This window comes from Podarcis muralis, chromosome 14 (assembly GCF_964188315.1).
Source record: "Podarcis muralis chromosome 14, rPodMur119.hap1.1, whole genome shotgun sequence".
Classification (NCBI taxonomy): domain Eukaryota; kingdom Metazoa; phylum Chordata; class Lepidosauria; order Squamata; family Lacertidae; genus Podarcis; species Podarcis muralis.
In genome coordinates, this window is record NC_135668.1 from 54353061 (window position 1) to 54378963 (window position 25903).

General features: G+C 45.0%; 2 protein-coding genes across 7 annotated transcripts in view; one reads left to right on the forward strand and one right to left on the reverse strand.

Moving 5' to 3' along the window:
• Nucleotides 1–1077: 1077 nt before the first annotated feature.
• On the forward strand, nt 1078–3560 carry LOC114584505 (urotensin-2 receptor-like). The gene has a single exon (XM_028706432.2). It carries the CDS (start codon nt 1100–1102, stop codon nt 2198–2200), a length of 1101 nt encoding a protein of 366 aa, XP_028562265.2. The 5' UTR covers nt 1078–1099; the 3' UTR covers nt 2201–3560.
• Nucleotides 3561–6601: 3041 nt separating this feature from the next.
• SMURF1 (SMAD specific E3 ubiquitin protein ligase 1) overlaps nt 6602–25903 on the reverse strand; it is a 50410-nt gene continuing 31108 nt past the window's right edge. For 3 of the 6 annotated variants that reach the window (XM_077918745.1, XM_077918748.1, XM_077918747.1), the window contains 13 exons: nt 25066–25310; nt 23050–23134; nt 22640–22786; nt 20884–21085; nt 20408–20511; nt 17087–17201; nt 16423–16446; nt 14993–15171; nt 14540–14677; nt 13590–13710; nt 11737–11938; nt 11218–11302; nt 6602–10278 (listed from right to left, as the gene is read on the reverse strand). In XM_077918745.1, coding sequence (XP_077774871.1) covers nt 10179–10278; nt 11218–11302; nt 11737–11938; nt 13590–13710; nt 14540–14677; nt 14993–15171; nt 16423–16446; nt 17087–17201; nt 20408–20511; nt 20884–21085; nt 22640–22786; nt 23050–23134; nt 25066–25310 — 1747 coding nt within the window. In that variant the 3' untranslated portion in view covers nt 6602–10178. The remainder of the gene's footprint in view (nt 10279–11217; nt 11303–11736; nt 11939–13589; nt 13711–14539; nt 14678–14992; nt 15172–16422; nt 16447–17086; nt 17202–20407; nt 20512–20883; nt 21086–22639; nt 22787–23049; nt 23135–25065; nt 25311–25903) is intronic. The other 3 variants (XM_077918746.1, XM_028705355.2, XM_028705354.2) reach the window with 3 other exon arrangements.

Sequence of the window (25903 nt, forward strand, 5' to 3'; positions counted from 1 at the left end):
CAGCTTCCCTCACAGGGTTAGGGTTTTGTTAGCGCACATCCGTGTGGAGGCGGAAGCACACTGCCAGCACTTTCCAGCATCACCTTCAAAAGGCGACTGAGACTCATCCTGTTTGTGGGTTGGGGGGGGGGGCAACCTCAGCGCCTTTGCACAGCCCTGCAGGCAGGGAAGGAGGCAGCTGGAAAGAAAATCCACCCTGTTGCTCCAAGATACAAAAGTCTGCTGCTGACTGTGCCTCCTCCTTCCTGAGCAGCACAGGATGAAACCCCACCTCAAGGGGACTGTCAGAAAGAATCCCAGGCCCTTCCCACCTCTTGCGGCAGTGAATAGACTTCCCAGCCCAGAGAGAGAGAAAGCATAAGCATCTGTCACAATAGATCCAATTATTTGCAAGGTCCGGCCCTGGCAGCCGGCACAGAATCCGCCCACAAACAGTGTCCTGTTCCGGGATTCTTTGCCATTTGCATTCTTGCATCTACAAGGCAAGCAACCGTTCTCTCCCTCCGAAAGAAGCATCTCTTGCACAGCTCACCTGTGGCCAAACATCCTGCCTGAAAAGCGACTTCTGGGAGATCTGCACAGGCAGGGCCACCGCTGGCAGCGCAAAACCTTCAAAGCAAAGAAACTGGATGCTTACGGTGTGATAAAGTTTATGTGGAGAGCCAGCCCTGCACTCTCAAAGGGTGGCTCGCTGTATGTTTGCCCAGAAGGATTAAAGGAAGGAAGACGGGCAGACACAAGGAGGTTGCTTTGAACCAAGCCACTCTCCTCTCCCTTCACCTGCCTGCTGGAATGTGGTAAGATTTGGACCTGGGAGCTCTGAAACTTTAACCCGCAGCCTTTCATTCCTGTCCTCTTGCAGCTGCCTCATCGGTGGGTTCCTTTCCTGCTCAGCAAAATTATGCATGGAATCTGATCGCACCAAACTGTTTTAAAGGCTGTTGAGTCGGCAGCAAAAGCAGAGCGGTGCCAGCTGGTTGGCAAATATATTAGAGCAGAGCCGCGCTCGAGGAGGGGGATTATTTGCACTGTGCATTGGGCAAGAATCCGGCATGCCATTTGGATGGAACATGTTGACCCAGTGCAAGGGTCAGATATAATGGAACTGGGTCCATGTGCCAACCTGTCCTGCCTGCTTGAGAATGGCAGTGGTGCCTCCAACACCACTGGCAGCGCCAGCGACATCTTGGCCACCTCCTTCCTGGGATGCGCCCTGTCCATCATGTGCGTCATCGGGGTGGTTGGAAACATCTACACGTTGGTGGTTGTCAACCTCTCCGTACGGCTGTCTGCCTCCATGTACGTTTACGTGGTCAACTTGGCCTTGGCCGATCTCCTCTACCTGGCCACCATCCCCTTCGTCGTCTGCACCTACTTCATGAAGGACTGGTACTTTGGGGACGTGGGCTGCAGGGTCCTCTTCAGCCTGGACCTGCTGACCATGCATGCCAGCATCTTCACTCTCACCATCATGAGCACAGAGAGGTACCTGGCGGTCGTCAAGCCCTTGGACTCCCTCCGGAGGCCTGGAGACTACCGGAGGACCATCACTTGCTCCGTCTGGCTCCTGTCCTTCCTCCTTGCCTTGCCCACCATGGTTCTCATCGACCTCCGGACGAGCAGCCAGGGGGGAGTGACCAAGCGCATGTGCCACCCTACTTGGCAGATGGGGGCCTACAAAGTCTACCTCACTGTCCTCTTCATCACCAGCATCTTGGCCCCTGGCCTAGTCATCTGCTACCTGTATATCAAGTTGGCCAGGACCTACTGGAGGTCTCAGGCAGCCGTCTTCAGTGCCAAGGCGATGAAGAGGTGCTCTCGGCAGAAGGTCCTGTACATGATATTTAGCATCATCCTTGCCTACTGGGCTTGCTTCATTCCCTTTTGGCTCTGGCAGCTGCTCAGCGTCTATCGCCGCCAGACGGGCAGCCTTGCAAACGCCACAGTGGCCTGCATCAATTTTTTCGTGACCTGCCTAGCTTACAGCAACAGCTGCATCAACCCTTTCCTCTACACGCTGCTCTCCAAGAACTACAAGGCGTACTTAAGGGGTCGGGAGAGGAACGCCCTTGTCCTCATCAAGGTCAAGCACAAGAGGGGTTCCTTGGGGGAATCAGTGTGGTCTGGAAGCCACACGTACACAGAGAGCTTGGCTGTGGCTCAGATGCAGGGAATCGGCAACAAGGAAGCCTTCTTGTGAGAAAGTGAGTAGGAGGCAGGCCAGGCAGGGGGACAAGCGTTCAGCCACTCGGCCAGCCTTGAGGGAAGAAGCCCCATCCTGTGCCAAATTTCCCTACTTGATTGGCTGCTGGGAGCTACAGAAACCCACACAAAATACCCGTCTAGATCAGGCAACCCCCAGTTCTGGAACGTTTGGACAGTGATGTGTGGACAGTTGTTTGTGCAAAAGGCCTTCATACGCATAGGATTTGACAATGTGTGCCTAGGACAGGGGTCTGCAACCCATGGCTCTGGAGCCGCATGTGGCTCTTTTACACCTTTGACGCGGCTCCGGGGTGGATACTAGCGAGGGGAGGAGGCGCATTGTGCGCCCCGACACTCCCCACTGTGGCGGGCGCTGTACTGGCTGTGACATCGCATGGGGGCGGTGTGTGCGTTAGTCACGCACCGTCCCGACGTCACCTTCCCGGTTTTGCGGCTCCCAGGTTTTTTTTTCCTTCGGAAACGGGTCCAAGTGGCTCTTTTTGTCTTAAAAGGTTGCAAACCCCTGGCCTAGGAAAATCTAAGGGGAGAATGGGATGTCTGTGTGCGTGTGACCGAATAATCATGGGTCAAAACCTCAGCCCCACCCTGGTCTATTATGGGATTTACCGTACCTCCAAATAAGATTGCACAAGGCCACATCCTTTATAGGCAGAAGTAAACTGAGCGCCTGTGTGCAAGCCCAAATACATGCAAGTTTCCATGATCTGAAGTTGCTGAATTGTGTTTTCCTTGGTGCGTCAGATTTTCATCCCATACTTCATCTAAGAAGTGGTGTTGTCATGGTCCTCCCCTTGCCCATTTAAGCTTTGCAACCACCCTGTGAGGTAGGCCAGGCTCAGAAATAGGAACTGGCGCCACACTGCAGCCAGTCCACTATTGGGGCCCTGTGGGTCCCTTGGAAACTTATCAGGAGCTGTTGAATTGGAAGATCACAAAGGGAGGAACATGCATTCCTCTGTGACCCACACACTGCATGAGGCTACGGGAGCCCATTATAACTGGTTGAAGACAGGGATGGGGAGTCTGTGCTGCCCCTCCACCAGCTGCTGTCAGGCTACAAACTCCCATCAGCACCAGCCAATGATAAGGGCTGATGGGAGCTGTAGTTCAACAGCAGCTGGAGTGGCGGCCCAGGGTCCCCTCATCTCCAAGGCTTCAGGCGGGCGATCAGTTCAGTCAGGGAAACGATGCACGTTCAGCAGCAATGTGCACTGTTTGATGGAAAGGGATCCCAGACAGGTTTGGTGACACGTGGCAGAATACGATCAGAAGCTGCTGCTCTTCCTCCTTCGCTGTCTGGTACTGTCTCCCTCCCAGTCCCCGAGATGCCACCACGCAGGTCCTTCAAAACCCTGTAGTTCAGTGAAGTCTCTGGCTCAGTGCCCAAGTTCCCATGGCCTATTGTGCCTTGGCTATACAGGCAGAGTCTACGCACGTGTAACTGAAACAATCGCACTGTGTTTACATGCCCTGGGGAAACTCCGCTTGCCTGAGAACATGCAGTGCAAAGCCTCTGCCTATTCTTTCCTGCTTCCATTCCCCCGTGGCTGATTTCAGATGGTTAAGGCTCCTCAGGACCCGTGTGGCCTGACCCCTTGCACTCTGAAAATCACCACGCCCAACGACAGCTTCGTGTCAATACAAAAGCCAAGATGCACCTTGCCCCGTATAAAAAGCAGTTGTTTTGCATACCCGCTATAAAGAAAGGTTGCAGCGTTTGGGATTTTCTCGCTTAGAGAAAAGGCAAGAGGCAGTAAAGACTCTTAATGTCAGGGTTGTAGATTAAAGTCCCTTGCTGTGCAAGAAGATTCCTGCATTGCAGGGGGTTGGACTAGATGACCCCGTGGTCATCCTAAGTTCAAAAAATTCCACATGCCATGAGACAAGACAGGCCCAGGGTGGGGAAGAGACTCAGATCTGCTGCCTTGAGCTCCTTGGAGGAAGGTGGGGGTACAAATGAAATGAAAGAAAATGGAATCCAGCTTATGTGTTTTGGGTTTGCATGGTCAGCATGCAGGGGAGTCCCCTTTCCTCTTTCCTAGAAGGGATGACCGGTTCTTATTATTTGCATGCACCAATTCCTTATCTGAGAAAAGCAGAATTTCCCCAGCACCCACAAGTGCTTTTCCTTGTACTGATGGATGGCTGCTGGGAAAGCAGAAGTTCTTGCTGGCTGAAATTACATGCAATGTTATTTGCCTTTTCTTTCTCTGCCAAGTCTTCACCTGCTGCGGTCTCCTGCAGAGTCAAATGCTTTTCTGAATCAGCTCAGCCCGGTGATGCAGATGCCCACTGCGCACGTGGATTTAATAATTTATTGTTTTGTTGTTCCTATTTATTTCTGTTCTTCTCTTTCTGCTGAAAACTTCAATAAAACTTTTAAAAATTAAATTATTATTATTATCAATGGGAGGTTTTTTTAAAGAAAAAAGGTGCAGGTACTTAGCATGAAGTTGTAACAGTAAGTGCCACACTTTTAAAATTGGGGGGGGGGGGTGTTTTGATACTACGTGCCCTTGAGTACCCCCAAAAAGAAGAACTGATTATTAATAATATCCCACCTTTCCTCCAACACATAGAAGCTAACACAGATAAAATACAGCAAGCTAGAAACGAGAGAAGACAATCATTAAAGTGTAATTAAAGCACTAATAGAATTAAAACACAGCACCAGCCCTTTCCTCATAAGCAGTCAGTTCCCAAAGGCCTGTTGGAATAGAAAAATCTTCACCTGCCGGCAGGAGGAAAGCAAGGAGATTGCTAGTGAAGCCCAACCTCCAGGCCTGGTGTCAGTAACCAGAAGGAATTAGCTGCTGGGGTCCCAGTAAGGCCCACCAACACTGATGCATCCAGTGACTTCCCTGGTGATGGGAGCAGAGTGTGGCCGTTCTACTGTCCTGAAATGGCCCCAATATCACATTGCAACAGGCCACTGTAAGAAATTAAAAACAGCCACACTCCACTACAGACCCACCAAGGGTCCCTGTTTTCCAGGGACAGTCCCAGATTTACAGAAGCCAATTTCTGATTGGATCTCGGAAAGTCCCACTTTTCCTTAGAACGTCCCTGTTTTCATCGGAGATATGTTGGAGTGTATGGCTAGTTATACCTGTGGCTGGGCACCATCACAGCAGGAGGGGTCCCTGCTAAGGTCACTTGCCGAGCCCCCCACCCGCCTTGAGCCAGCCCTGCCAACGAGCTGAGCTGATGCCCTCAGCAAGCATCTTTGTAATCTTCCCAGGATCCTCTGCAATTCACAGGGGTTATGGGACCAACACAAAGGCAAGTCAACGTGAGGGAAATTGCCGGAGCTGGCAGGTTGGAGACTGTGCTCTTAGGAAAAGACACGTGCAACCCATCCATCTCACGTGTCCAGTGTGCAAGCACAAACTTTCTCGGAGAGCACATGTGGAGTCAGGGAAGGGAAAGTAATGGTTACGGGCAAGCAGCCGGACAGGTGAGCTTTGTCCAAGTCAATCCATCAGCACGCCACTGTCATGCAAGTGCTTCTGCTCAGGACGAGCTTTGCCAGGGCCTGCAGTCTCAAGCTGGGCACAACGACACTCTTTGTTCTATCCAAGGAAGGAGAAGAACCAGCGAGAAGGCAGGCCAAGACCTTCTGTTCCTCCAAGCCCGAAAGAAAAAGAGAACATCCATCAGGAGTATTAATGACTCTGCCGTCCAGGAAGGAGCACCATCATTACTCTGCATGTGCCCATAAGTCAGAGCACGTGGCTCTGGCGCATCTCGATTATAAGTCCACATACCCCTTTGCTTCCAAGCAGGGAGGAAATGTTCAGGGCAGCCATCATGTGGCAGGATGCTTTTGGGAAGGAGAGCATGGGAGCCAGATTGCAAATCTATCCACAGTTTCTTTTTTAAAAAACGAAACAAAACTGGCTTTCCTGACCCCACACACATTTTACAAGGATGTTTCTGCCAGGTTTGAAGGCTGTTCCTTCTCACAGGTGAGCAGGCAAGATGCTATATAAAAAGGGGCCAGACTTAAATGAGAAAGAAAAATGCTTTGCATGCTAGAGGTCCCGTATTCAGTGCCAGGCACCTCTGGTTAAAAGGATCTGCAGGGCAGCTGGTGGGAAAGAGTGGACAATACTTTCCTAGATCAGGGGAAGCCATCATGGTACCTTCCAGGTGTTGTGGGGATCCAGTTCCCACCAGCCCCAGTCACCACACCCAATGACAAAGGACGATGCAGGTGAGCAACAGCTGGAGAGCTCTAGGTGAGTTGCCCTGGTCAAAAGCAACAAATAATCTTACCTGGCCTAAGGTAGCTTCCTAGTCACAATGAAAGCTAAAATGATTAGTATTACATTTCTGGTGCATCTAACACACTAGTGGAAAGATTTTACACAAATTTAAAGTTGTGAGAGTTTATTGCATATGTAACAAAAATGAACATGACCTCCTGGGCCCAGCCTGCTATACAATCACGGTTTATTCCAGCTGGCTCCATAACCACGTTAAATAGAACTAGTATTTCTTTAAATACTTTGATTTAGACATAAAATGAAGAACATTAGTGTACAACTTTTTCACAAAATAAAATTCGCAATAAAAATGGTGAGAAGAGTAACAAGGAGTAGCAGCAATACTTAAAAACAAGACGTTACAAAATAATAAGTTAAAAAATACATTATAAAGTGGTTGAGGAACAAAAAAAAAGTTAACTGAGTAAGAACAAATATGTACTGCATTTCTGGAAAACTTTCTGTGCTCTACAGTGTAGTATACTGGGCAATGGACTAAGGAAGTGGGGGAAAGAGGCGTCTGAATGATAGTTGAGGTTTCATAAACCACACCCCATGCTGAACAAGCAGCCTCTTCAGAAAGAAAAAGTTGCTCCAATATGTCAAGGTTAGACCTTGGGCTACTCACTCATACCTTTCCAATTCGTAACACAAAAGGAGTGGCAATTTCCTACATCCCTGAGTGCATAAACGAAGGATGATGCATTTCAGGGCAACTAAACAAAAGAGCAAACAAACAAACAAAAAAACAGATGTGCATCACTGACCTACACTGCTAGACATACTGGAGATTTTAGATTAAAGGAGACTTTGGATGTGATAAGCTGCTTGGGGGAAGAGGAAGCACGTAGCCCTGCTCTTGTTCCTCTGTCTCAACTGAAATAGCCCTTTCACCACCTCCTATAAGGGGGAGAGGGGAAAGGTGTACTGCCAGCAAGTCAGCTGTGTAAGAGTAGGAAACTTCCTGTTCCCTTCACCACCTCCATCTGCCTTAGGTAGACTTCCACGGACTTGCTGCAAGCCCAGAGGGCCTGAATCTACCAAGAGACCACTGCAGGGAAAATATAAAACCACCAAGTCTGTTGTGTGTCCTTTGGATGGTTTGACTGCTAAAAAGCTTTCAGCAAAGACTGTGCTGAAGCTCAGCAGATTGTAGCAGCAAGAATCCCACTTTCCCACTTATATTTTATACCCTCTCTTGTTCAGGGAGGAGATGTGGAAGTTTCAGCCTGAGCAGAAGCAAGTGGTCTGTGCCGCTCTAGCCAGCACCCTGGGGGGAAAAACCTTTGGTCTACTTTTTTCCTTTGATCCCTGCTGCTGCTGCTGCTGCCTCAAGCTAAGATGCAGCAAACAGTCTGTTTGGGCTCTTGGGTGTTGGAACAGTGACACAAAATGGGAAATGTAAAGAATATCCTGGAGATAGAAGTCCCCCAATCTTCTGCACTATTATCACAGAGGCGCCATGTCTCAGGGCCTGAACACGGACTTGGGGCCAATGCTCATGCTGCCCTCGGAGCATGCCTGCCACATCTGTGCTGTGGCCACCTGCTCGCTTACTTCTCCATCTCAAATGTTGTTGGCATGGTGTGGGCTCCAACCGTACAGAAGCTGAAACCACATGGCAAGAGTCACATTAAGATTCACCTCCAGGTGAACAGTCGCCATTGCTAACTGTTGCTAATCTCACATGGGCAACCTGTTCAGCCTCTGTGCTCAGGAAGACCTTTCACTTCCAACACCTCAGATTTGCATGGAAATGACTTGTGAAAACCTTTTCATGTGACGTTCCTATCTCTACGAAACCTTGTGCATTCAAATTCCACTGACAGGGCTAATGTGTCCAATAACAACATCTGATCTCCACAGACATTTGGCAAGATCATGAGATTTCTATTATCCAGAGTACTACAAAGATGCTTAACCAAATATGTGAATCCGAAATCCCTCAAACCTCCTTGATACACTTCCCTTCCTAAATAACTTAGCTGCAGCTAACTGGTCCCTTAAGTGCGCCTGGATTCAAAAGGCAATTTCAAGTCAAACCTTAGCTCACCTAAAAAATCCAACACTTAGCCACATGGTGCAAAAAACACAAAATAAAAAGAATTCCTTTCTCAAATATAATCCTCATGTGTCCATCACAAAAAAAAATTAAAAATACGGTTAACAACAGGAAAGAAAGATTTTAGGACTCTGACAGGTATCTAACTTAAATCTGTCATATCACAGTTTAAAGCTATTATCAAATTCAATGTTTTAAAAATAAAAATAAAAATGAACAACAGAAATATCCTTGTAGGTAAAAGAACCATTTGACCCATGGCTGAACCCCAATGTCCTTACTTGTCCAAAGTAACGGTTAATATGCATCTTTGCTTAAAACAATTTTAATATATATATTTGGGGGGGGGGAGTCTTATGAACTGAATCACAATTGATTACTAGTTGACCTTTTTGCCAAGAAAATGTTATGTTGTTAAAAACACTGCCTTGTTTCTTGTTGTGGAAACGGAAAAACATGTTTGATTTGGTTAACCCGATAGGGTTGATTCTCCTGCATCTGAGAAGCTGTGTGAAACTAATCACTTGACACCAACTTTGAGCATTAGCTTCAGATATATGAAAGTCAGGGTGGAGAAGAGTTTGAAAGCAGTACTCTGGGTTACTCAGTATCTGTAGGCTTAAAACCCCTGTGTTAGATCTTTATTATATATTCATCTTTCAACAGAGCCATTTTCCACTCCCAGTGGCTCAACGACGGAACTTGGTTCCATTAGTTTTGCTTTTAGCTATTTCCTCTTAAAAGAATTTCTGCAGTTTCAAGTAAAAAAAAAAAAAGAATCTGAAAAAACAATGTCAGGAGAAAACTTTTTCAGGCTGCTGACAATGTGGCCCATTCCCCACTGCCACATTCTCTAACACAAGCCTTCAATCACACACAGAAGGGAAGCAAGTCCACAGAACAAATCTGTCTCATGTACAAAGCATCCAGAATGAAAACTTACCTCCCAATTCAAGATGGCTTGGACTCCTCTGGGTTCCTCTCTCTTAAGAGCCAAGCCACCACACTTGGACAAAAAGCTCCCTCTCAAGGAATAACCTTCAGCTGTCTGCACCTACGGAGCCGTTTCCTGCTAACTGTTCTTTAATGGGTATTCTGAAATGTGCCATTTGGAATCCTGGTGCCAGTCTCATTTCCATAGGATGCTTCTGGATGCTACAAGGGCTCAGGACTGCATTAAGACAAAACATCCAGATACACCTACCAGTTGAAAAGTCCTCAGCAAACCAATCTCAAGATACTCAACTACAGTTTGATACTCCTATAAAAAAAGACCACAGGTCATTGACCTTATCACAATATGTGTTACGAGTCTAGCAGAATATCTTGGGTAACCAAAACCAAATGCTGAACCTGGCTGCCTTTTGTTTCATGGGACATGGGGAAAAAATGGGGAGGGGGAATTTTTGTAACAAAGGGGAGAAAAGTATGGGTGGGAACCCCCAACAAAAGCCCCCCCCCAACACCACCACAGGAAGGAAGGAGAGGAAGCAGCCTCCACTCCCCCAGTTGTCAAGCGTCGCAATGCTTTGGACAAAAGAAGTTCACAGCAAGCTTCTTCTTACAGCTTTTTGATTTGGTGGTCCATGAGCTAGTAGTATCTGTTTCCTTTGGTTGCCCAGTCACTCCACTGCAAACCCACATGTCTCTTCCACAGCTGTCAGCAGCTTCTCATAAAGCTTCTCGTAGGACTCATAAGGCGGAATGTCAATTCGGTTAAAGCTGCAGAAGGCAAGAGATTGGCGTTAGGGCCCTGCTGACACCAACTCAAAATGCAACTCTTCACCAGGTCCTTGGAAAAGGCTGGTGTTTTGGTTTGGCCATTTGTATCTGCTGTATCGCTATGAGGAATTGTAACAGAATTCTGGCTTTGTTTAGCAGTTAATAGTTTGCCAGGAAAGATGCCAACCTTCACTAATACATCATTTCAAAGCATTTCTGGGATCACAGAAATTGAAATAGCTGATGGCCCAGTGAGAAGCCAGCCAGCAGAAAACAGGGCAGCATGTTTGCTTCCAATGGGAGCTTGCTGTTTTCTCTACAGCGTGGCTGCCTCCCCCAACCTGGTGCCAATGGGAAGTTTGGGACTACAAGTCCCAAGGGTGCAAAGCAGTGGGGGGGGGGGGGGAGGGAGAGGAGAGGTGGCTTTGGAGCAGAAAGGTGGACAGTGAGGAGAAAGCGAGGCACCCTTTCTAGCACCTGGCTGCTTCTCCATTCTGAATTGGGCTTGTTCAAAGCAGCCTCTTTTTATTAAAGAACAGAGGATTAGCTGCCACAAGCATTAACATGCATCATTTACTTCGGCCCTTACATCTGCAAACTGTTAGTCAAAACACGGGTGTAATTAGCTGAACGGGGTTCTTTGCTCATACAGCTTCCAACATTAATTGATTATTTTTCTACTGTGCCATATAAAACATGGAATTAAAAACATTTAGAATCCATAGACTGCTGCCTCCACCATTCATAAATGTTTTAACAGTACTTTTCTGTATTTGAGTATGATTTAACTTTGACCAAAATAGCTCTAATCACTCTATTAACTTTCGTTCCAACCACCTAATAACAAAGGAAGGTTTGCTATTTCATCTGGGCAGACTTGAGGGCACATCTGCACAGGCACACTTCACCACAGCTGGGTGGGCAGAAAAGCAGCCTTACCAAGTATGAGCTTTTGGAAGGTTGTCTGTATTTGCATCTATCAGGTGGATAGTGAAGAGCCTGGGTCCTGCGGCGCCTGTAGAACCTTGCAAACAGACATTCTAGTTAAGGCCCTTCAAAAACACAACTATGAGCACACTATTCATTTCTGACACGTATAAACCCTGACAGCAGCGAGGGAGAGATTGGGAAGTCACAGATCCTAAGCACAGAGGTGTGCATGTGCACACATACACACAGGCCACCGAGTCTAGAGAGAAACAAAATGGGAGTGAGCACACACACCCTTTGCCCAAGACCCTGGAAAGTTGCTGCCTGTTATGAGCAGAAAGTACTGGACTAGAGGTACCAACGGACTGGCTCCAGTATAAGGCAATTCCATGTGTTACAGATGGAACAATTCATGGTATAAGCTAACAAAGGGCAGAATCATGAAGGAGGAACTGGTGGCAGGTTAACTGGGTGCGCCATGGGCATCCCTCTGCACAAGTGTGCTAACTCAGCACCCCTATCAGTCACCTTGCAAAGCCTTGAAACCCTGGAGGGGAACCCGCGTGGAGCCCGTCACAAACTGCAGCAGCCTGGCCCTTCTCTCCTCATCAAAGGCTTCCACCGCTTGCCAGAACCACTTGACAATATTGCTGTCTCCCATGCAGTGCTTCAGGCGTGTATTGGACTTCCAGTCATTCAAGTCGATCTTATCCAAGCCACCTATTATGAGCTGATGGATCAGAAATACACAATGTAAGGGGCAGAACATTTATAGATTTGAAATATGGGTGGGTGAGTTGTATGCTGTTTTACTGGCTGCTGTGTTGCTCTTTTATTATTTCTGTTATTGTGAAACTGTCATGCGACTGTTGATTTTGTGATATACTGTTCTCTGTGTGTGGAAAGACGCCGTACAAATCAGGAGCCACACATTCACACCTTCTGACGCAGAGTGCACAAGTATTTACAACTTGGACGTGGGTGGTGCTGTGGGTTAAACCACAGAGCCTAGGACTTGCCGATCAGAAGGTTGGCGGTTCGAATCCCCAAGACGGGGTGAGCTCCTGTTGCTCGGTCCCAGCTCCTGCCAACCTAGCAGTTCAAAAGCACGTCAAAGTGCAAGTAGATAAATAGGTACCGCTCCAGTGGGAAGGTAAATGGCGTTTCCGTGCGCTGCTCTGGTTTGCCAGAAGCGGCTTAGTCATGCTGGCCACATGAACCGGAAAAACTGTCTGCAGACAAATGCCGGCTCCTCGGCCTGTAGAGCGAGATGAGCGCCGCAACCCCAGAGTCGTTTGCGACTGGACCTAACGGTCAGGGGTACCTTTACCTTTTACACACAAACTCTCAGTATCCACTATGCACACCATTTAATTCCACAGTTAAGTGTCCTTCCTAGATTTTTGAATTTCGTTTCCTCCTGGATATAGGACTGGCCAAACCTTTTATGTGCTGATTACTTGTTGTTGTATTGTTGTTGACATCCATTTGTCTCGAGAGAGAATAGGGGCGCTTTGGGGGTTGAAGTCAAACCACTGTATTAGCAGCACCTAAGCAACGTTCCCAGGGCACAAGCTTGGGCAGTGTGTCTGGGGATCCTGGGCTGGCCAAACAAGAAGACTCCCCTCTTGGCCTCACTGATGTGGTCCAAAGGAAAGCTGAGCAATACATTTGGCACCAGCTTGGCTGCAGGAGTTGCTGGAAGGAGGCGTACAAGGCACCATCCAACTACTACTACTAAAATACAAGTAATACCACCAATCTACGATAATAACTGAACATCAAACTGCTGTGAGAAATGAAAAATAGATACTGCCTTGAGATCAAAATCGTTTTGACCCAGTGGATCTTCCTAAGTGATCGAGAATTTTTTAACAAAGAATAGGTCACAAAAAATAGCTGTTTGGTTAATCTGTATTGACAATGAGGTTGAGTCGACCACTCAAAGCCATCAAATTGCTATGCACACCTGGAGATCATGAAGGTATGTCAGCCAATACAAAAAGGTTCCACTTTCCTAATGGTGCCCAAACGTCTGGTTTTGGGGGCATTTTATTATCCTAGGGAGATAGTTTTGTCCTCACCCAGCTCAGTATTTTTGTCTAGCTTTGGAGGTTGGAGTTTGCATATCCTTTTCCTGCATTTTGTTGATGTGCAAAAGCAGCCACTCAACTATCTTTTCTGATGGGTGTACGTAGAACATCAGTGTTCTTTAAGCAGCAGTGAGGAGCAAAGAGCGGGCTTAGCATGCCTAGCAGCTTCAGGCAAAACTGTCCCATTCAATATGAAAAGTGGAAAGTGGGATTCCTCCCCCCCCCCCCGGGCTCTTAACAGAACACGCGAATCACAACGTAATTTGAATGGAGAAAAGGATGCAATACCTCAAGCTCCTTCTGGTCAAAAGGCTTCAGTAGATGTTGAGGAATAAGTTCGTTAAAGCCTTTCTGAAGAGCCAAGAACTGGGCCTCAATTCCTCTCATGAACCGCCAGTTAACGTACAACCTGGGGACAGGGAGCGAATCCAAAGTGAGAACTGAATGCAGAAGCCTTCAAGTGAAATATAACTTGCAACAAAATAGGTGCACTCAAGATGCTGCATTTTTTCCCCTAGGAACTCCCAAACGAGGAATACTTTGGGAGGAGAAAACAATATTTTTTTGCAGGGATCTCATCCCTGTGCATGGTGGGCAGCATGCCTGCCCAATCTCCAGCACCACTGGGGTCCATGTGCCAGTGCAGCTTTCTTAAAACATGTAAATGGGGAAGATGCATGGCACTGCAGGCCCCAGTTATGCTGCCAATTCCCACCACCTAAAGGAAGCAGATCTGAGTAAAGTCAATTTGGACATCCGTGACCAGTTACAAATTCTGTGTTGATTCTAGCAACAAGCTGCATACAACTATCGGGAGAAAGAGGCAGAGCAGATGAAAGGCACAGCCACAAAGAAGAACAACGAGTGGTACAAGATGAGAAATGTATTCTGCAAAATACACTGCAAGACCCATCAAGACCACCTCTGGCCTACAGCTTCAGTAGCAACTGTGTGGCATTAGTCAAGGCTATCGTAAGAATGAGATTCCGAAGCCAAATAGAAGACACTAGGTGGCAAAAATTAAGGTGTCTCCAGCAACTAGTAGCGCACAAGCACATATATTACAGAGATCACTGAATAACTTTGACCCACAGTTGCACTACAGAACTGAAATGTTCTGGACACACAAACTGGTGCAAGTCAAGGAGTGGGGAGAGAGACAGAGAAACTGAGACTGACCACCACCACCACCACCTCTGCATTATGAGAGGATAGCATTTAACCTCCTCTGGTGGTACCTCACATATTCTTTCTTGTTCTCCTCTGTAACAGAAACATTTCTTCCATTTGGTTTGAGCTCATGTTGCAGAATCCTGCCAAAAGCGTTGTGCTCCACGCAGAAAGTATGGTCCAGAACCGGAGTGATGTCATTCTCTCTGTCAACAAGGCAAAGACTGCAAGTCATTTCTGTACTCTCCAGGGCGCACAAAACATTCTTCTTAAGTAAACATTATGGCAGGAAGAATCCAAACTATTTATTAGGAGTTGATCTAGCGTCTTTTACAATCTATCTCTACCTTTGTTTTGCTGGACAGCACTAGAGATTCAGATGGGTCTGCACACTCAAGCGATGGTTGAGGACTATGCAGACGAACAGTGGCTTTGAGGGGCTGCAAAGTCCTACTTTGTGGAGCTGCTTCCCCTCACCCTAGTCTTTTTAAAAAGCTTTCAACTGCGTATGCAATACTTACAGAATCCAAACTAAACTCTTGTGTAGTTCTGGGTCGACTGATTCCAGATCAGATAACTGGATGGGTTTGCCCAGCAGCTGTTTGTAGAAAGGAACGGTGAAACCTCCGTTGATGTAGTGTCCATGGAACACAGCCAGACCCATTATCCGACCAACAAAGTGGAAGTAAGACAGATGATCCTACGAGAAACATCGAAGAGACTCATTATCTGGAAGAGAAGCCCAATGCTGACATCTTGTGGCTAGACTTATGCCTTCAGCCATTTCCTAGTTCAATGAAAGTTTCGCTTAATGATCTCAAGCCCTCTGGATGAGAAATTAATCAATTTGCACAGAATTCAATGTTACATATACTTAACACAGCTGACTAAATGCATTCAGTCTCAAGACCACAGTCCCACCATACTGCACTACAGGCTTGTGACCATCAGATCATTAGCCACAAACATGGTGATTCATGTTAAAAGCCAATCTACTTGAGCCAATGCAGTTAAAAGCAGGCACTTAGGCCCAATCAATGTTTGCTTGGGAAGACTATTGTACAATCTCTCTCCATGCAGAACAACAGAGACCTGAAACAAAATGTTGCAGTATAGCATATGCTTGTGCCATTCAAGGTTCAACAAAACCAACTAGGCCCTTTTCCAAGATACTCCATGTCACTCTCCTTCCCAAGCTTTCCATTCTCCCTACAACAGATATGGAGCCTTCTGCAGCCACTGAGATGATTCACCTCTCTGTATGGGCGTTCTCATCCCCCTTCAAAGGTTTTCTTAAAGTTTTTGTACATATGCTAATCTTGCTAACCCCAAGGCTTTCAATACACGTGTGCTGCTTGGGCTAGAGGAAGACAGGCTGTTTGTCCTGAGTATATATGAGGTCATTTCTATCAGTCCCATTAACACATGATGCATTCATAATGCATAATGTTGTATTTTAAATTGTTGCAACCTACCCTGGGACCTTAGGGTGTACAAGGGAATAATAATAATAATAATAATAATAATAATAATAATAATAATAATAATAATACTCAAGCTACAACTACCCTCCTTTAGTTTGAAATCAAATATGGGTAAAACTGTTGTGATTTGCCAAATTCTTTCCAGGCAACCAACTGTTTACCTGGGCAACCAATCTGCACCAAATACCACCCTGAACTTTGTGAGGCTGAAAAATAATGTGGGTTTTGGACAGAATGGAGATGTAATCAGTTCTGCAAGGCGCGTGTGGGTATGTGTGTTTGAAGTTGTTAACATGCAGTGGATCTTCTAAGGGGCAAAACTATGCAATGAGGGTTTAGTGTGGAACTGACAAGGTAATTAACAAACAAAGTTTTAATTATTCCTTTAATGGGTAAGTTGAGGTTCTACAAAATTAGTCCATTACAAGCCACCGGTGCTTCTCCTCGGTTATGATAGGCACACTTACCTTCACTTGTCTATTTGGTGTTAACTGAAAAAGTAACAGAGATAGGTAGACTCACATAATACCACAAGCAAGGGAAATCTCAGGACTGTGCAAAGGTGGTTCAAACTGCATGTGCACTGGGAAATTAGAATCAAGCCAGCCCACCCTACTGTTTGCACATTCAACTTGATGCATAAAGGCTCCTATTTAAACACTGAGCAAAGTGCATTTTGTATACCACAAAACCAAGCGTGCAGCATGCAAAGGTTGGACCCATGTGCTCTAAACATGAAATCGAAAGTGCAAACAGCAGGTGAGGGTGTGAGGGATAGTGAGAGGCTGGATCCCTCTGTGAATATATAGTGAACATCTGCAAAGGGCTTACGGTTGGGATCCAAAGAGCTACTTGAATATACCCAAGAGTCTGCATGCTGCAGTGGTGAACATTTTCATCTCCCTTCCTGAATGGGAGAGTCGACGCCACATCAAAATACTTCTGAAACTCCCACATTACAAAGGTGATTTGCCACATGGCATGGGGAGTGGCTGTTTGAATCTAAAGCCACACTGGTCTCATGGAAGAAGATTGGCTGCTGTTTGGACCCTATACCACTACCAGGGTTTCAGAGAATTAGCCTGTATTTAAGCCGCATACACACACCTGCTTTGCTTCTAGAATACTTACAGGATTGATAGAGGAGTCTGGATTTATTTGCAGCATATAAATGTTATCCGTGGAGTACTGGAAGAGTCCATAATAAGGGTTCAGCATTTCATGGCACAGAAGGTACAACCACTCCCTGCCAGACAAGAGACATATGTTAGAGAAGAGGCTGGATGGTGGAATTAAAGTTTACCCCACCCAGTAACATGTGGTTCCATTACTCATTTGATACAGATTGTGACTTCTACAAAAAAGAGGGTCGGGGGTGGGAGAGAATCTAGACTCGGTGCAATGTAAGGAGGCAAATTAGGACAAGCCTTTTCCTTTGATCAACTTCTACTGGGAAAGAAAAGAGTACAAGCACTCATTTGTTTCACAGAACTCTTTGGTTAACACTCAATGCGACTACAGCGGACAGAAAATTGGGTCACTTTCCATAACCAAGTATCCTTTTATTAATTTATTAGACACAACCAGGCATTCTTTTAAAGCTGGCTTCATTGGCTCTGTCAAGCTGTGTCGTTTGCTTAAACCATAATGACCGTGAGCTGCATGCTGGTGCAGACAGCTTGAGAGACCTTGCTGTGTACTTCTGCTAGTCTATGGGGAAACAACCATGGACCAGCTAGCTCAGTGTTAGCTAGCTCAAAGTTGCACTCATGGTTTCTTCCCAAATGAGTCATGACCGGAAAGCCAAGAACAAACCTTGGCTCCAGATAATGATAGTGATTTGTTTTGGAATGAAACCACAAGTGCTGGTTTGGACGCAAGACTGTCAAGGATGCTTTAGTTGAGATTCCTGCATTGCAGGGGGTTGGACTACATGACCCTCAAGAGCCCTTCCAACTCTAAAACCTCACATAAGTTTATATAGGAAGTCAGGAAAGAGTTTGTTTTCTATTCTGTAAATTAACATGTTTCTAAAATATTGTTTTGGCAGCAAGATGAGAGCAAGCTCCTAAAAAACAATAGAAGGATGAACAAAAAAAATTCCTTCCAGTAGCACCTTAAAGTCCAACTAAGTTAGTTCTTGGTATGAGCTTTCGTGTGCATGCACACTTCTTCAGATACCATCTGGTATCTGAAGAAGTGTGCATGCACACGAAAGCTCATACCAAGAACTAACTTAGTTGGTCTTTAAGGTGCTACTGGAAGGAATTTTTTTTGTTTTGACTATGGCAGACCAACACGGCTACCTATCTGTAAATAGAAGGATGGTTACCGAATATGATTAAGCAAAATAATCTTGATTAGAGCTGAAGACAGCAATATAATGGTAGTGCATATCTTTTTGTACTTTTGTGTGTCTGTCTCTAGATTTTTTAATTGTCCATAGCCAATGACTGCTACAAAGCAACTTGCAAAGAACACCTCCAAGATAATCCAAATGTAAGTTCTGTTTAACATGTAATTTTCAGAAATGCAAGTTATCAAAACTTAACAATGTAAACATTACCAAATCACTGTATCTCTCTCTCTCCACACACAAAATAAAATCTTATTCCCAATAAGGCACACCTACAATTTTCTTCAATATGACTTTTATACAGGGGTACGTATTTGTTCTTGTAAACACAACTAAAAGGATACAAAAGGACACTCCAGATAGTTTTGATCATGTGACTGGTGAAGAGGAAGCTGCTAAACAAAGGGAATTCTACAGGAACTTAGTTTCTGGAAATACTTTGGTGACTGCCTGGTTTCTGTGATGATATGTTGAGAGTTTCTACCTGGGGTAACACTGTATGTGGGTTTATTGCACAACATGGGTCCCCCTGAAGCTAAATGGAGGCATTTGAATAGGCTGTGCTAGAGCATTCAGCAGCTGTCTAGACAGATATAAAGCACAGACAAGATAAACTCTTGCAACACGCCAGTGATGACAAGGGAGAGGTCAAACGGGAAGCGCTCCAGACAACAAGAATTTTGTCTAGAGAATTTAAGATCAGAGAATGTATCACTGGAGTTAGACAAAAGAAAAGTCTTACTCAGGGCAATTTTAGTCACTGGCACACTCAGCCCTTGGAAGAGCTTCCCAACTCGGATGCAAGAGAGGAATCAGCATTACAATCAGATCCCTGGATTAGACACAGACCTATCACCAGGAGCAGCGCAATGCAAAAGATTGTGTCCAAGCTCTACTCACAGTAACCCCATTGAAATTAATGGACCTACATTAATTATGTCCATTTCACTGAGTCTACTCTAAGTAAAACTAACATTGATTGCAACCCTCAGATGCCAGAGGGTTATATCCAAGTTAAGATAAAGAGAATGCAAAACATCTTCAAAAACTATTATAGCAATTTAGAGAAGTAGATATATTATGTTGTCCTTTCTCAACTTGGGGTTCCCAGGTGTTGTTGGGCTACCACTCCCCTCATCCTTAACTGCTGCCCCTGCTGGCTATGGATGATAGGAGTTGTAATTCAACATCTGGGGCCAGAGATTGAGAAAGTCTCCCTTAAAGGCTAACATTGTGGCATATACTTTTATAGGAACACATAGGACTCTTGATTTCTGGCATCTTTCCGAAAATTATTTTTAATTTAGAAAGAAGGAAATGATTGTTGTGTGTCTAGTTATTCAGGAGACAGTTTCATAAAGCACTGGATTCTAGAGCCACTATTTCATAAAAAACATACCATTAAAAAGCGCAACTTCCAAATGTGAGGGCAAAATCGAGAAGTACTAAATTTTAAAACCTTTAATTCTGTGTTGATCTGAAGAGCAATGGCATTAAAATATGACATATGGAGGAGAGCAAGAACGTACAAGCTTTCAAACACCACAGAACACTGTCTTAAAGGCAGAAGCTGTCAATGTTCACATCTCCATAGCTTTTAATCTTTCTGAATCCCTGGAAATTCAAAAACTTGATTTGTTACTATTTCAATATTTTAAAAAACAATGCTTACATTTATTAACACCCCACCTTTCTGTCTCAGTAGTCTTCCTCTTCTGCCAGACATTGCACATTAGCTATTAAGAGGCCATCTCTCCTGGGTGGAACGAGGCCACCATTATTTTAAGCAGGGCAGGGGGCAGAAGGGGTCACTTGCTGCTCCAGCCTGTTGAGGGGACACGGTGCAGAGGCACAGCCCCCTGCCCAGCTTGGGGAAAGGGGGCAAATAGGACCATGCCGCTGGATCAAGCCCAAGGCATGTAAAGGCTGGCCCTTGTAATGCCAAACCTTGGTAAATTGTAGCATTACATGATAAGGCTGCCATCATTCGTGGGTTTGATTAAATGTTCCTTTGAATTTTTATCTGCAATATTTGGAGGTCTCTGCAAAGGGCTTCCTTTGCCCAGTACATGTCATTTTAAGAACTTGTCTTTCACCTTGCCACTCCACCATAATCCAAGCCTTCTTCTCCTCGAAATTTCACCATCAGTCTCTTCTTTAGATCTTTTGGCCTCATCTTCATTATCTGCCGGTATGATTCCTATAGTAAGAAACAGAAGTATACTCTCAGGAAATGAACACTTTTTCAACAGTAGCTACTCTTCACATATCTAGGGAATATCTAGAGGTGCCCTTCTTGCACCGCTGCTTAAGTCATAGCCCTCAGGAAATTTTAGCTGTGTTTAGAATGGCAAACCTTCCTTATAGCCACTGAACAGTGATTTTTTATATCAAATATAACATCATTTGACATTAGGTTCATCTTGTGATTCATTCTAATGGCTTTCATTATATCTTTAGGCCTCACAGGGGCAGCATTTATGATAAGCTGCATCTGCAGAAATCCATAGCCATTACCTAGATGCACTGGAAAGGCTAAACCTCCCACTATCTTAGACACAGATCGACATACCTCAAATATTTCTTCCCTCGATACTTCGATGCGGCAGTGGCCAGCTTGGGGTTGCTGGAGGGAGAGCTCATGCCTGAGGATCTTGAGCTTCTGCACCAAGTCTCGCTCGTATCTCTGGGCAGGCAACTCCTCGCTGTCTTCCAATGATCCCTCACTCGGCACTGGCAAAGGCTGGTTGGGTTCTTTTAGTTGGCATTGGTGACTGGAGGGAAAGATGAGAAGATTACTCTCAAAGGGGAATGAAGAAGGAAGGATTGCCACTACAGTGGGAAGCCACATAGTATCTAGAACATTGGTGCGGGTTTTGATCTGTTTTTAGTTACTGCTGGCTTTAATTCTTTGAATTATTGTTCATTAACTTTTTTTAACTGACTGTTTTATTCTTTTGCTAAACCATTTTGAAGGGTTTTTTTTACAATAAGCGATGTATAAATTTTATGAAATAAATCAGTATCAGGAAACAAGATTAGAAAAACTTTTCATAGCTTATAAAGAACTAGATAAGGAAATTGATTACACAAAGGTATAGTCTGTTGCAGCAAATAAAAAAGTGTCTCCTGTAGTAGCTTTAACTCATTTATGCTACCATATATTGGCTTTCAAGACAATAGCAACATGCATCAAATATTTTTATACTTCCATAATACTAGCATTCGTACTTCTTTACTTGTAGTAGTGGAACTATGCTTCTCCAGGTCCATATTTAGAGCTATAGTTACACTGCAAAAACCCTCATGTAACACAATGAACAACTGGAGCCAACTCAACAAATCTTACTTCATTATGTGACATGCAGTTTTGTACTTATTTCAAAAGCACAAATACTCCTATGTCCACTATGGAACACAGAAGCAGGCAGTTAAATGAAACTTCAGATCAGCTATTCAGAAATCAAAAACTAAAATGAAAACGAAGCAATGGTTTTCATCAGACCAATATATGTTTGAGACCGTGGAAGCAAGCTTTTGCATTAAACAAACTTTCCCTTCATCATAGGTGTTCATAATGTAGATCAAATGAGCCACCCACCCACCGATACGAGTTCAGTTGCAGAGCACGTTTTTATGTATATAGGAAGATACAGGTAAGGGTGTGTTTGTGTTTGTGTAAGGCTGTTGTCATGTAGCAGTTCACGTGACCACCAACAGGCAGCCACACCAATCCAATTTGAGGCACGTCTGGCAGGCAGGTGAGCGAGCAAGCAATAAGCATGGGTGGAAGGCAGCCCAGGAGAACTGTTTAATAGAAGAGGGCACCTCACTGGCAAAGGGATATATAAGGTTTGAAGGGTTGTTTTTTTACAATTGAGCAGTATATAAATTTTATGAAATAAAGGCCTGGGCGGGGTTGGCTAGCAAAGCCTGGAACCTTCAAATTAAACAGGATGGGAAAGAGACCCAAACAGCCACTGCCAGTCAAGAGCAGGCAGCAGGCGGCTACGTTATTACATATCAGCACATATCAAAGCCCCCTCAGTTTCAAAAGTAAATTGGAATGTAGTGCAGTGGGGGAGGGGCACAGGGAAACTCATTTGCATGTTGCGTTGTTCTTTGGATTCTACTCTACTTTCATCAAGCATTTGGCCTTGCGGGCAGGAATCATCTTGCAACATCCCTCGCTGGGGAAAAACAAATTATTTTAGTACTGACATTTTCTTTGCCCATGCAGCCCCTCTGCGCTTGCTCCACTTGTGCTGCTAGGTCAGCTGTTATGATTCTGAGCCACAGAAGCACATGGCAACACATTGGTTTCTTACTTCATGATGTGATGCAGTCTTGGGTCTGTGAATTGTGTGGTTCTGTTATTATGATCTACAAAATATATTCTTCCCGACACTGTACTTCTAACTTCCCAACCTGGTGGTAGAGGTCCAAGTTCATCACAATTCACACTGTTAAGGTCTCTATGAAAACCAAAAGAACAATTTAAACATACATATTTAAGCTTAACACTAACATTTATCTTAGAAAAAACATGAGGTGCTGGGAGGGGGGGAACGATAAAGGGCATCAATTTTTGGTTAACAAACCCTAATTTATATAGAAATAACATTTCCCCCCTAAGTATGAGGCTTTATAAGGAACTATCTGAAGTGTATTTTTTCCCCCAAACACAGGTACAAGCTACCTGCCCAAACCCAGATGAACTCAAGACTGCCATACATACCTTGGTATCCTGGGGTCATGCCATGTGCTAACACCAGTTTGTGTATGTAAAAAGTAAACTTGTCCCTGTACTGTTGTCCTTTGTTCTACAAAGATAGGGAAAAGATGCTACAGTGAGCAGTCCAAACAAAATATCTGCAAAAGCTCAGCTAAAGCTTAAAAGCAGCTGTATATAGCATTACTTAAAATGTACTATTTGCCCTAGTTATGAGTAAAAAGAAACAGCAATACCAAGAACTGCATCAGATACTTGATACAGCTTACATGTTCACAAAAAGAGCTTACCATTTTTGTCACCCACCCAATTCCAGTTCACCTCACCTATACCATCCCATATCGATCCAGAAAGACACTTCTTTGTTCGCGATTATTTCCATAGGCTTTAAGATGAACAATTACTATGAACATGGGATGTTGTGGCTCCCTATGCACAGCTCGCTTTGTAGAAGGTTCTCAAGGAACCATCTCCATTCTGCAAGGCCATTTGCTTTTTCACACAGATCTACTGGGCGACGGGAAGGGGGTGAAGAGACATGAACCTTTGGAAGACCGCTAATAGTTACCAGTGAATGTGTGTATGCCCTGTGTAAGCATCTGACACTCTGGGGAGCAACTGCTACATCAGCTTTGTACAACCTGGTGCCCTCCAAATGTTGCTGGACTACAACTCCCAGCAACCCCAGCCAGGATGCCCAATGGAGCAACAACTGGGGGGCACCAGGCTGGGGAAAAACTGCGCATCTACTAAAATGATTTCATTTGTCTTGGAACATGCAAAGCATCCACACTCCCTTTCTGCTTCCCACTAGTTATCCCAGCCCCCTGATCCAAATATATATATACTTGCCAGCAGGCAGTAAATGACAGAATATAACACCAACAGTGCTGTCATGATACCTGTTGACTACAGACCAGTATATAATGAAACCCACTCACTCACCCCGCTACCTCAAAAAGAAAAACCAAGGAAAACAAACCACACCTTCATGAAGAAATCAGAAAATGTGCTTAAAAGGGAAACTTACAACTAGCAAGACAGACCGGGGGGAGTTCCAAGAAAAAAACTGAATATAGTTGACAGGGTGGTTTTAAACCTCGGGCAGGCTTGGGGAGGCATGAGGCTGTGCCACTTCAGCAATACATGCTCCCTGCACCCCTTGGTCTGGCTGGCTAAGCTGGGGAGCAGAAAGCAGCACTGCACAGGAGACAGGCAGGAGTTCAGGTTGCTATGCCCTTGGGACCTTCTGCACTGGTCCAGGAGCAATGTAAAACTGCTTCAGCCTTTGCTACTTGGGCAGCCACATGGCAGGTTGCCCACAGACGCTTGAAGCAGGCAAGATATATTGCTAATAATACAGCTGCCCAAGCTGGTCAATTAAAAGCTGTTTGCACTTTAGTAACCTAGAACAGAGTTTTCTCTAGACATAATATTGTAATGCATTTAGGCTAAACTGTGTCACTTGGACAAGTGTCCCAGTTTCACACGGAATGAAAGAGGTACAAAAATAAAGAGTGATGGTTAAGAGTTCACCAGACCCTACTTTTCTCATAACTTCGTTTACTGTTTGTATATGTACTTGTGTTTGAGGGTGGGGGTCAGTTACAGTGCACAATCAAGGTAGAACCGTGCAAGAAATCTATGTTCTCTCAAATGACTTAATTTGGAATATAATGGCAGCAGATGAGATCCAAAGTGTTGCGCAGAAACTCCTTGCTGCAAATAAGGGCAAGAAGGGAAATTAGATGGGGGGGGGGGAAGGACTGGGAGACAGAGCTCTACAGATACTGAACACCCCAACCCCACAATCACTAGAACTCTCCACTGCATACCAAAGATTTAAATGCAGTCAACAACATTTCAGAGCTACCCTCTCTGCAGACCAGATGAGTTTTCTGAAAACCCAATCTTAACTTTGCTTTCCTGCACTGGATGAAAATGTCTCCTCTGGCCTGAAGAGCATGCAAATGCACACAAATAGAATTTCTTAGGACACGTATCAGAGATTGCTCCTCTTACCATAGCCTTCAGGCAGGTCAGGCGATGGGGACTGATGACCATGTGGCCTATTTTGGGGGGTTTGTACATGGCCTCTCACATCAGGAGTCCGTAAACGCTGCACCTGGAGTGTCTGGTCCTGACTGGGGGATTCCACAAATCTACAATTCCCTCCTCCAGCAGCTCCAGTGCTGTCTGTGTATGGCGCTGGCTCCTCCATGTAACAGCTCAGTGGCCTTCCAGGTCCTGAGTCTTCATAAACCGTTCTGAAATAAGGGAGGCTCATAAAGTTAGAAAATTTCACACAAGCCTAAGAGAATGTTAGGGGAATTTCATTCAGGGAAATAACTGGACTTCAAGCATAGATCATCACTGAAAAAGACAGTCTCAAAAGGCTTATGTCAAGGTAAGAGTGTCTTGAAGGCACTAAGCAGATCTCCTCTAACAAGGGGCTGGAGAAAGTTCCTACACTTGTCTTCCAGCTTTCTGTGCCACAATACTCTCTTGTCAGGAGTCAGCCATGAACCTCTGTTCTGGATTCAATATTGTGACAAGGGGAAACAGTCACAGAGCAGGATGAGTTATACCAGGATGAAGGCAAAGATGCAGCCCTTCCAGAGTGAACCTTCCCTGCTTTTTACAGTTGACCAAGGTTGATTAGGTTGGCATGATTGCTAGTCCCCATTTTGTGTTCCACTTGCAGACCTTAAGAATGAACTCCTAGCTAACAAAATCAATGAGATTTTGACTCCTTCCATTTTTTAAAAAAAGTTTATTTAACAATTAACATGCTCCAGAACAAAAATACAGATCTTATTCATTCATTTAACTGAGTAGGATGACTATGAATCAGGAGATC